Source organism: Orycteropus afer, unplaced genomic scaffold (assembly GCF_000298275.1).
Source record: "Orycteropus afer afer isolate SDZICR_OR568_19922 unplaced genomic scaffold, OryAfe1.0 scaffold00049, whole genome shotgun sequence".
Taxonomy (NCBI): Eukaryota; Metazoa; Chordata; class Mammalia; order Tubulidentata; family Orycteropodidae; genus Orycteropus; species Orycteropus afer.
Window position 1 is genome coordinate 7,426,260 of NW_006921636.1, and position 12,353 is coordinate 7,438,612.

Consider the following 12,353-nt stretch of genomic DNA (forward strand, 5'->3'; position numbering starts at 1 on the left):
TATATTCTCATCTTTCATCATACCAGGGAAGTTCTCTTCCAACAAATCTTGTACAATTTTCTCAGTGGTTTTATTTTTCTCTTCCTGTTCTGGAATTCCAATGACACGTAGGTTATTCCTTTTGATGGTATCCCACATTAACCTTAGCTTTCTTCATTTTGATTTGATCATTTTCTGATTGTGTTCCCTTTCCAAAGAAATATGCAGGTATTGGTCTTCAATCTCATTAATTCTGTCTTCTATTCCATTAGTTCTACTCCTTTGTGCTTTCAATGTATTATCTATTTCTGACAATTTGGTATTAATCTTCTGGATTTCTATCTGTAGATTTTGAATCATTTCTTACTTTTCATTTATTTTGTCATTTTTTTTCTTGTATTTTGTTCTGAAATTCTTCTAGGGTTTTGTCTGTGTTTTCCTTGATCTGCCTCTCAATCCTTTGAAGATACCTAAATAAAATTCTTTTGAATTCCTTATGAGGGAGTTCCAATGCTGTGTCTTCTTCAGGGATGTGTTTTGGGTCTGTATCCTGGTCCCGTGTTTCTCCTGCTTTATCTTGCTTCTTTGCATGGACTGTGATGCTCTGTTGTCTCTGAGGCATTGTGACATTTTTGTGTTTATATTTAGTTGGTAATTGTAGGTTGGAGTGACTTGCCCATGATTTTCATTTTCTTTGTTTTGTTTGTATGTTATCTGTGCAAGCAGGGTACTATGCCGTGCTCCTGTATTCACTAGTTGGCAGCACTTAACACACTCACCACCTGTCTCCTTTCCTGTTGTCAGCCTCTGGTATGTCCCTGCCGACCTTGGCAAACAGAGCCTATTCTTAGGTCCCGGGAATCCAAATGAGAATGCTATCACTTTAAAATCCAAAATGGTTTTCACTTGTAAAGATTCAAAATGGCTGCTCCCTCGGTCACTTTAAGTATTCAAAATGGCCACCGCTTGTAAACATTCAAAATGGCTGCTCCCTTGATCACTTTAAATATCTAAACTGGCTTCCGCATGTAAGCAATCAAAATCATTGCACCCTCCAGACAGCGGAAAGTCAACAGCTTAGGTTGTCTCCCTCCTTGCTGTTTCCCTTCCTAGTCATAGGCCACCAGTGCAGTTGTCCCTGCAGCCCTTGGTGACCAGGGCTAATCTTTAGGTCAATTCTCAGGTCCCAACACCACGTGGAAATATTCAGGCTGTTGGTCACGTCAGAGTAGCTGACAGTCCACAGCTCTGACTGTCTCTGTACTCACTGTGTTTGTTCAGGTTTTTCTACTAGTTGGTGCCTAATCCACATCTGTATACTTCCTTTCAAAGCTCAGGGCTCCAGGATTATCTTCTGTATTTCTGTCAATTGGTTTCTCTTCTTTGTTGGCAAGGGTCTGTGTTGCTTGTCTGCCTATTCCTCCGTCTTACCGGAAGCCCCCTCCCAAAGGGGTGTCAGGTTTCATGAGGTATAATTTACATGCAGTAAAGTGCACCATTTTAAATGTGTAGTTGATGAGTTTTGATAAGTACATGTGGTTATGTAACCACCATGATAACCAATAAAGGTTGTGTTTGTTGATCACTTGATTCTATTTGATAAAATACCTGTTCCAGTATTTTGGCCTGTTTTTTTTTTTCCCCCCCTGTTTGAGCCTTTATTGTACAAATCAAGTATAAGCACATTTTTTTTTTTTAACAATAGAGAAACTTTAATTCTGCATGATTATAGCTGACAGTACCGGTAGATTCTGACTCATGGCTATGCCGTGAGTGTGAGAGTAGAACTGTGCACCTGGATCTCTGGCCTTTTGGTTAGTTGCCCAGCATTATTGGTTGGCACCACCCAGGGATGTAGATTACATTAAGGAATTATTAATTTTGATAAGTGTAGTAATCCTTTGTGATTATGTAAGAAATTGCTTGTTTTAAATTTTTTTTTTGTTGTTGTTTTTAAGAGCTTGTTTTACATTCAACGTCACTCATACATTTAGTTTCATTTCCCATTCGCCATGTCCAATCCTAACCCAGTCTCCTCCCCTCCCTACCCTGTAACCTCCCCCTGTGCCCTTCATATTTATGTACTCCTGTTTGTCCTGCATTTCCTCAGTTTGAATGTTGGTCCTCTGGTGTCCCATGGTCTACTGCTCTAAGGGATGTATTCCCATAGAGTATGTGGTTGCAGCATCCTGGGTTGAGTGATCTGTGTGTACATCTTATTAACTATTGGGCTGAGAGCCCGCTCCTGGGGATGAGTTTTATTCCAGGCACAGGGTGTATTCCAGGGCCATGGTATTGGGAGTCTCACCAGATTTCATCTGACCAGTAAATTCTGGTCATTATTGAGTTTTTGGATTATGTTCTATGTTTTCCCTCCCACTCTATCCAGAATTTGATCCTTTCCTGAGTGGGTGGCATTGGTAGCCAGGCACCATCTAGTTCTTCTGGTCTTGAGGGCCATCATGTCTTAGGGCTGATTGCTTCTGAATGCCCTTGTTTTTTTTTTTTTTTTTGCATTCTTCTTTGCTTCTGATGCTAGAAGACCAATAGCTGCATCTTAGATGGCCGCTTGAAAGCTTTTAAGACACCATTTGCTACTCACCAGTGTAGGATGTGGAAGAATGCTTTTACATATTTTGTTGTGCCAGTTGAGTCTGGTGTCCCCCAGTACTATGGTCCTGAGGCAGTAGATCTATTGAATCTCTCTCTGCCATAGTGTCTGGTTGTCTCTGTGTCTGTCTTCTGTTGTTTCTGTAAAGACTGCAGATATTTTGTGTCACTGGTGTCTGTGCAAGATTAGCCTTAGCTGAATCTATCCTTGGTCTAGAGTATACTTCTGTTCACTGACCCCCGTCTGATCATCTCAGGTTATTTATGTGTTTATCTGCATAGCCTAGTGTTTGGTGTTAATGGCAATGCAGTATTGTGGACATATTGGTTGGTATTAGCATCTGTCATCTATCTCTTATGTGCACAATTCAGTGTCCTCCCATTTCCTAATGTTATTATGGTGGTCATATATCCTTTCCCCATATTTTAAATTGAGTAGTCTGTCTTTGATTGACTTGCAGGAGTTTTTAGAGCTACTGAATACATGAATTTGTCAGATACTTCTCCCATTCTCTGGTTTGCCTTTTTTTTTTTAAGTGGTTTCTTTTCATGAGCAGTTTTTAATTTTGAGATATTCCCTGTCTTCTCTATACAGATCCCTCCTACTTACAGGCAACTAATTTCTCTGATTTCTCCTTTGTTCTTCTAGAGTTTCTTTTTGCAAAAATAAGTACCTGAGCACACACACAGGTGTGTCTTTTTAATGTACGTGTGTCTCCCTTTTTTCTTACACAAATGTTGCCATACTGTGTTTATTCTTTTGCAGTTTGCTTTTTTCTCTTAATATATGATAAAAATTACTCTTTATCAGTGCTTAAGGATTTTTCTCAATTGTTTTTTTCCAGCTGCACAGTAGCCAATTTTTAGTATGCTCAATCTTGGCTAGAAGCACAGGGCACATAATAAACATAAACTCTTTGTGCTGCAGTTATTTCTGGGCTTTACTAGGGCATCTTCTTTTTGGCACTTGCATGGAATCACACTAAAGTCTGAACGACCTGTAACCCTATGGGGAGTTGAGCCATTCTGATTGGAGGAGCAAGGGTGAAAATGTTTCCCTCTTCATGCCTGACTGTAGAATGAAGGACTCTGCTTTTGGGGGCTCATCAGATCTAAGAACCTTAAGAAACAGTGTTTGAAAAGTAATGAGAAAGGGGAAAAGGCATGTAGAATGATCACTGTTTCTTTGTGTTGACATTTGCTATGTGCTTGTATGCATCTTTTCCTTACTTCCCTCCTTGATGTATGACTTCATGTGACAGGAAGTAATGCTAACCAGTGAGCCTTACAGCTTTTAATATGTGTCTGTCACGCTTTCACTCAGTCTTTCCCTCTAAAACAGGTCGCCCGGGAGAGTGGCCCACCCCACATGAAGAGTTTTGTGACCAAGGTGTCAGTCGGGGAGTTCATAGGGGAAGGTGAAGGGAAGAGCAAGAAGATTTCAAAGAAGAATGCTGCAATCGCCGTTCTGGAAGAGCTGAAGAAGTTACCTCCTCTCCCTACAGTCGAGCGAGTAAAGCCCAGAATCAAAAAGAAAACAAAATCCATAGTCAAAGTAAGAACCTTCCTGAACAAAAAGGGCATTTTCATTGCTGTAGGTGGTAAGGGGATTTAGAAGGTGACTGTTGACTCCAGGATGAAAGAGTGGGAACTCTTCCAGCTACCTGCTTTAGTTCTCCCAGGAGCCACATGGGAGGGAAAGATAGCTCCCTGCAGAAGTCCCTGCAAACCTGCACACGTTTGTTGTATGGGGGTGTGCAGCACAGCTCCCTGATCATAGTGAGGAAGGGGGCAGGACCTAAAGGTCCATCTACAGGGAGGATGGTTAAGCGGAGGTGAAGCCATCTCATTGGTTGTATGCTGTTCTGACAGTGAGGGAGCTATGTAAGCAGTGATGTCCATGGGGCAGGACCAGGACTGAAGCTTTATTCTCTCCAGTTTTTGAGTGACACTAATGAGCCTATAAAAAATTAATTTAACCTCTTTGCTACATCCCAAAAAGGAACAGGATTCCACCTGGGGTTGTGAATAGTTGCAAAGGCCTGTTCTATCCTATCCTGATTTTCAGTATAAGTTCATGAATTTTCATGCTGCATTAAGACCCAGGATTTTCTTGCACAGCAGTGAGCACACTCTCAGTACTCTCTGCAGTTTCCCTTTCTCACTACACAGCATCATCTGGGCTCACTGGGTTTTTTCAGTCCTCCTTTCACATGAGTCAGCTTGAGCATTTTTTTTAATTGCTTCTGGATTTTGAGTCATTGTTAAGAAAGCTACAAACCCATTTTATAACCTAGACTTCTGGGGAGTTCTGGCTAGTGTTTATTTTTTCTACCTCTGTTCAGTGTCGCATGTTCAAATTTGTTGTTAAAAAGATTACATTACAGTGATGCTTACCAATTGTGAAACACTGATGTTGAGTTGCTAAGAAGACCCTAAAATCAGGCCAGCGCAATCCTACAAAATTATAAAGCATCTTTCAATTATAAAAATAAAATAGTGAACAAAAATATCTGATAAGTTCTCAGCCATTAGATCAACATAAAAGCAGTCTCCTGTCATGTTCCTGATCTCTGCATTGGCAAGATCCTTTCTGTGAGTGACATGGCACTCAACATCCATATTATGTGTTCCTCAGCTCCACACAGGCCCAGAATATGGCCAGGGAATGAATCCAATTAGCAGACTGGCCCAGATCCAGCAGGCGAAAAAGGAAAAGGAGCCAGAGTACCTGCTCCTCACCGAACGAGGCCTCCCGCGCCGCAGGGAATTTGTGATGCAGGTGGGTCAGTGGGGCTTGTGGGGGGCCTTCTCTGGCCACATCTGGTCTCTGGATCTGCTCCGGATGCAGGGTTGTGTGTTTCCTGAGGAGCCAGGTCCAATGCGTCAGCCCTGTGGGCCACTCTCTGCCATCAGACTTGTTACTAGGACTGTGTCGCTTGTGATACGTTGATGACTTAGGAGACATATACTTGTACCCCATAGTATTGTGTAGCAACAAGTGGAAATTGAAATATATTCTGCCAAAGTTTTGAAGAGGGTTGGGGTAGTGGAATTATGGGAGAATTTTTTATTCATTATGTCTTCTTGAAGTAGTTCATGATACTGTTCTTTTCAAAAGTTAAATTTTACAAGTATTATCAGATGATCTGTTGTCTGCTTATAATCCTTTTGTGGAATTTGGAATACAGGATTGTTTCTTCCTTGCACTGAAGTGACACTTCAGATTAGTTCAGAATGTTTCTCCTTGTACTTAAGTTTACTAAATTATTTCACATGGGCAGCCTAATTCAATTGTGATTTTAGTTTAATAGTGTTTTCTGGTGAAAAACAGGATACTTAAGTCTTATGTAGCACTTCATAGTTTATAAAGCACTGTCACTTACCTAGTGTATTTCACTTAACCATGCTGAAGGTCAGAAAAGTGATCCTTCCATTCTTCGTTCATAGAAATTGCAGCTTGCTGAGAGGATCCTGATTTCCCCAAGATAAAACGGCTAGGAAGTCCTAGAATTCAATCCCAGGCCACTCTTTGCAAGCCAGGGAAGGGTTTCCTTGACTCTCTGTCTTAGAACACAGGGCTACTGTTTTTAGTAGCCAAGTACCTGTGATTAAGACCAACTTGGTGGGATTGTGTATGCTGTTGAGTGCTAATAATATATGGTTAGCACCTGGTGCTTGGGAGGTGAGGGCAGAGCTTACTTAGCAGGCTTTGTGCGTGTGTGTTACAGGTATTAACAGAAAGGAGTGTAGCACCCAACTAGCAAATAATACCGTAATATTCTTTATTGTAAATTCCATACATCTGTAACTTCAGTGTGACTCTGTCACCGAGAATAGTGTTACACAATAAGACTGCATGTACATGGTTTATTGCTATCCAGTTCAACAAGGAAGTTGCTAATGTCATTGATGAATGAAGTTCCAGCTTGAATAAGGTTGATACATTTTTTATTTTTTTTTTTAACTATTATGATTTGGACGAAAGTTTATAGAGCAAATTTGTTTCTCATTTAACTATTAATATACCTTTTGTGACATTGATTGCAGTCCCCATAGTGTAGCAGATAGCGCTCTTCCCACTTCTCCCCTGTGTTTACCATTTCCATTGTTCCTTCTTACTGGTCCTTCCTGCCTTCTGAGCTTTATCCCTGGGCAGATGCTGCCCTTGTCATTGTTCTAAGGAGCGTGTACAGGCCTATCATTTGGCTGAAAGTTGAGCCATAGGGATGAGTTCCATTCCAGGCCTGAAGGGTGTCTAAGGGCCAGCGTCTTAGAGGTTCTACTCGTCTCTCTTTGTCACATCAGTTAGCCTGGTCTTTTTTAGGATTTTGAATTTTGTTCTACATTTTCTCCCGCTCTATCCCAGATATCTTATTGTGATCTCTTTCACAGAAGTCTGCAGCAGTAGCTGGATACCATGTAGTTCTTCTGGCGTCAAGGTCATGGAGACTGAGGTTCATGTGGTCGATTAGTTTTAAGGACCAGTTGTTTCCCTATTTCTTTGGTTTTCTTCACTTTTCTTTGCTCTGGAAAAGGTGGGACGCATAGTTGCACTTCAGATGACTGCTCAAAAACTTTTTTTATTATGATTTGGGTGAAAGTTTACAGAGCAAATTCAGTTTCCATACGGCAGCTCACATACACTTTGTCTCATGACATCGACTGCAGTTTCCCACACTGCAACAGCTCCCCTCCCACTTCCTCCTCATAGTTAACCTTTTCCCTGTGTCCTTCTTTCCTATGCACTCCTGCCCCTCAAGCAGTCTCCTTGTACATATACAACCCTTCTATTCTCCCATGATTGATCTCTCCAAAGAGTGTATCTACCTAATGGAAATGTTCAGCTCATATGCCTGTCTTTTGTTTGTCTGGAAGCCACTGGATAGTTCCAGACCTGAAGGGCAGCTAGGGACCATCGTCTCAGGGGTTCCACCAGGCTCTATCAGACCAGCAAACCTGTTCTTTTTTTTTTTTGTTTTTTTTTTAATGATTTTGAGTTTTGTTCCACATTGTTCTCCCACTCTATCCAGGATCTCTCCTACATAGATCCCCCTCCTAGTGGTTGACAGTGGTAGCCAGGCACCATCTAGTTCTTCCGGTTTCATGGTCATACAGCCTGAGGATCACATGGTATAACAGTCTCTTGGACCAATTCTTTCCACGCGTCTTTGGTTTTCTTCATTCTTCTTCTTTTTTTTTTTTGACTTGTGATTTGGGTGAAGATTTACAGAGCAAATTCACTTTCCATACAGCAGTTCACATATGCTTTGTCTCATGTCATTGACCACAGTCTACCACAATGCAACAGCTCCCCTCCCACTTCCTTCCCATATTCATTCTTCTTTCTGGATGAGGAGAGACATTGTTTCATCAAGATGGCTGCTTGTAAGCTTTTAAGATCCCAGTCGCTACTCGCTAAAGTAGGATGTAGAACAATGTTTTTGTATAGTATGTTATGCCGGTTGAGTTTGATGTCCCCAGCGACCATGGTCCCGAGCCCACAGGTCCAACTGCTTGCTCACTCTGGTAGCTGGCTGCACTCACAAGCTTTTAAGACCCTAGTCACTACTCACGAACATAGAATGTAGAACATTGTCTTTGTGGATGATGTTATGCCAGTTGACCGTAGTGTCCCCAAAAATACCTTTCTTTATATTATAAGTAAGATGAAAGAGAAAATGACAGAGACGTGTCAGAACTTGCCTCATTTGTTAGCAATATTTGTTACTTCCTTGAATTGGATAATAGTCTTTGAATGCTGCAAGAATATTTCAGTGTTTTATACTAACAACAGTGTAATGGGAACAGATTTAATACACTTCTAAGTTTAATCTGTGCTGTTAACCTTTTCTCCATCCCTTTCTTAAAATCAGTAAGACAAATTACACCTTGATAGGCAAGATTTGCCAGTTTTTGTTGTGTAAATTCTTTTTTTTTTTTTTTTTAGAGCTTGTTTTACATTCATCGTTACATGTACATTTAGTTTCACTCCCCATTTACCAAGTCCAACCCTAACCCAGTCTCTTCCCCTCCCTACCCTATAACCCTCCCCCTGTGCCCCTCATTTTTAAGCATTCCTGTTTGTCCTGCATTTCCTTAATTTGAATGTTGGTCCTCTGGTACCCCATGGTCTGTTGCTCTAAGGGATGTATTCCCATAGAGAATGTGGGTGCGTCATCCTGGGTTGAGTGGTCTGTGTGTACATCGTGTTAACTATTGGGCCAAGAGCCAGCCCCTGGGGGTGCATTTTGTTCCAGGCGCAGAATGTATTCCAAGCCCATAGTATTGGGGATCTCATCAGATGTCATCTGACCAGTAATTCTGGTCATTATTGAGTTTTTGGATTTTGTTCCATGTTTTTCCTCCCACTCTGTCCAGGATCTCCAGTTTTGATCCTTTCCTGAGTGATTGGCATTGGTAGCTGGGCACCATCTAGTTCTTCTGGTCTCGAGGGCCATCATGTCCTAGGGCTGATTGCTTCCAAATGCCCTTGGTTTTTTTTTTCATTCTTCGCTTCTGAAGCTAGGAGACTGATGCTGCATCTTAGATGGTACTAGAAGGCTTTAAAGGCCCCAGTTGCTACTCACCAATGTAGGATGTGGAAGAAGGCTTTTATGTATTTTGTTGTGCCAATTGAGTTTGGTTCCCCCCAGTTGTGGTGTAAATTCTTTTATGGGCAATTTTCCACTGTCTGAGCGAAGCCGCTGACACAGAGATGGGAAGAGATGTGCAGCAGTGCACCGGTATCTAGTATCTCCACCCGACAGAGACAGTAGACAGAGAGAACCTCAAGAGCCTAGATGATATTCGAGTGTACTCAAATTTGTAGTCAAATTTGAGTGTAGTGATATTTGAGGAAGTGACGAGTTTTGAGTAGTCATTACCTTTGTTTTATGAAAATTTATTTTAGAGTTTTATCATTTATTTTTCAATAATGACTGTGTTTACTAGCTCCTCAAATTTCTGAGTATTTGATAATTATCTCCTACGGGTTGGTACAAACCAGCTCTAGATCACTACTGTTAAGCTAGTTAGCCTCTGACTGTTCTTCTGGTTTTTTTGACCAAGGAATCAATTATTGACTGGTCTTTACCTTGAAGATTTAAGAAATGGTCTGTGTCTTGACTTCCCTATTCAGGTGAAGGTTGGAAACCACACTGCCGAAGGAGCAGGCACCAATAAGAAGGTGGCCAAACGCAACGCAGCCGAGAATATGCTGGAGATCCTTGGTTTCAAAGTCCCGCAGGCTCAGCCCACCAAACCGGCACTCAAGTCAGAGGAGAAGGTGACCATGGGCTCTGCTTTCTGCTCTGTAATTGCATGACGACATCTCACCTCATTCCTGGGGACTGGCCGTTTGAGGAGGACCCTCAGAGCAATGTTCCATTATCTTCCAGGAGATCAAGCAGCCCACGAGCAGGATCTTCCCTGCTTGAACTGAGAACGTGGGCAGAGGGGGTGTTGCATGTCAGATGGCTCCCTGCATGTCTCTGGGCTCTGGGTCATTACTATTTTCGTATCTTTATGGTGTGAGCATGCTTTGTTGGAGGTTGGTTTGCTCCTTTTCTCCATTTGTAGGATGATGGTAATTGGACTTGAGAAAAATGCCATTTGCTTTCATAATGAAGCACATAAAAGAGTCATAAGCTGTGGGCTTTCTTTTGCTGTGGAGCAGGCTTTGATTTTTCTGGGACACTGAGACGGTGTGATATTAGAGTTAGGTCTAAACCTCTGCCTTATTTGAGTTGAATGCCAGATGGAAATAATCCCATGTCGAAATTTCAGTTCTGCTGCGAGTGGCAGGCAGCATCCTCAGTGACAGGTTTTCCTGACCCCCTCATTCCCAGTGGAATGGTCCTGTCAGGAGAAGCCTGATTCATCCTTGTGTGCTGCTCATGTCAGCAGTGAGTAGTGGCCTCGGCTGCAGCCACATCATTACTGGTCAAGACCCTGCACGCTCCTCGCAGCACCAACACAGACCCTGCCCTGGGCTTTGGCAGTTTTCTTTCAGCAATCCTGTAGAGTATTCGTGACATCTTCAGCTTCCTGCTTCTCAGAAAGGAGACCTGGAATTTGGCAAAATTTTGATCTAGTAACATTTTTCCCTGCTAGTGAGTTTATCTCTGGAAATATCACCTTATTTTTTAATTATTAATTCCAGGAAATAGTCTTGATTTGTTTAACTTTACTCTAAAAGTTGCTGCTTCTGCGTTGGTGGGCTCTACCAGTCTAGCATTTTTTTTTTTTTTTTTTTTTTGGCTCCTTCTGGTTGAACACATCCCTGTCTTCCTGAGAACACGGAGAGACTCAGCATTCACAGCTTAAGCACTTGGTCAGTGCTATTCAGGGACAGAGCTGATGTGGGCAGGATCGTGCACTGGGGGAAAAACAGGGAGGACCTATCAGGGTGGTGTAACCAAACAGTGGTCATGTTTCAGAGAAGGGTTTTTCCTTCTTCATATTTCAAAAGTTTAAAACAAAAGATAGATAGTGGTTGGAGTTCGTATAGTTTCAGACAGCAGGAGCTAATTTTTCAGTGGTTTGATTTATGGCTTGTTTTGTTTTGTTTCAAAGACACCAATAAAGAAACCAGGGGATGGAAGAAAAGTAACCTTTTTTGAACCTGGCTCTGCAGATGAAAATGGAACTAGTAAGTGTTATCTTACTGTCGTCTTGATTGGAATGGGATTCTGGGGTCTCGTGGTTGCTGAGTAGCAGCAGGTACCCAGTGTTTTAAACCCAGTGTGCACTGTGGTATCTGTAGCATCGCGCTGGCCAGCGTGTATACTGGGTGGAGGCCCAGCCTGGTGATATGGAGTCGTGCTTCTCTGTGTGTGTGTTCCTCCCTAGGTAATAAGGAAGATGAGTTTAGGATGCCTTACCTTAGTCACCAGCAGCTGCCTGCTGGAATTCTTCCCATGGTGCCCGAGGTTGCCCAGGCTGTAGGTGTCAGTCAAGGACATCACACCAAAGATCTCAGCAGAGTAGCTCCGAATCCTGCCAAGGCCACGGTGACTGCCATGATCGCCCGGGAGCTGTTGTATGGAGGCACCTCGCCCACAGCTGAGACCATTTTAAAGAATAACATCTCTTCGGGCCATGTGCCCCATGGACCTCTCACGAGACCCTCTGAGCAATTGGACTATCTTTCCAGAGTCCAGGGATTCCAGGTAATAGTTTGGCCTGAGCTGTGTGGTTCTTGCCTCAGTTGGGGGCAGTTTCTCTGGATTTCTCTCAGAAAAGCAACTTTGCTCTCTGATTTTTACATCAAGTTCTTTGTCTAGAGGAGTGAGGTGATGGAGGGATGAGAAAGGGTAGTCTGGGAGGAAGGGAGGGATAAAAATATTAAAAGCGTATGTGTTAAGAGAAAATCTTTGTTTTTTGGTAGTAAATTTTGAAAATCTAAGCAAACCATAAAAACAAGCCTCTAATTTAATAGTGGCTGTGTTGTTGTTGTTGTTGTTAAGTGCCGTCGAGTCGTTTCCGACTCATAGTGACCCCATGCGCAGCAGAACGAAACACTGCCCAATCCCGCACCAGCTCCACAATCCCCGCTATACTTGAGCCCATCATCGCAGCCACCGTGTCAATCCATCTCGTTGAAGGCCTCCCCCTCGTTGACCCTCCACCCTACCAAGCATGACATCCTTCTCCAGGGAATGGTCCCTCCTTACAACATGACCAAAATAGGTGAGACGAAGTCTGGCCATTCTTGCTTCCAAGGAGCATTCTGGCTGCACTTCCTCCAGGACAGATCTGTT

At 42.5% G+C, this 12,353-nt stretch overlaps 1 protein-coding gene across 1 annotated transcript in view; it reads left to right on the top strand.

Moving 5' to 3' along the window:
• The window catches only part of STAU1 (staufen double-stranded RNA binding protein 1), a 43,655-nt gene that overhangs the window by 24,926 nt on the left and 6,376 nt on the right, over nt 1-12,353 (top strand). The window contains exons 7-11 of the mRNA XM_042780623.1: nt 3,932-4,144; nt 5,228-5,371; nt 9,731-9,877; nt 11,167-11,242; nt 11,443-11,762. Coding sequence (XP_042636557.1) covers nt 3,932-4,144; nt 5,228-5,371; nt 9,731-9,877; nt 11,167-11,242; nt 11,443-11,762 — 900 coding nt within the window. The remainder of the gene's footprint in view (nt 1-3,931; nt 4,145-5,227; nt 5,372-9,730; nt 9,878-11,166; nt 11,243-11,442; nt 11,763-12,353) is intronic.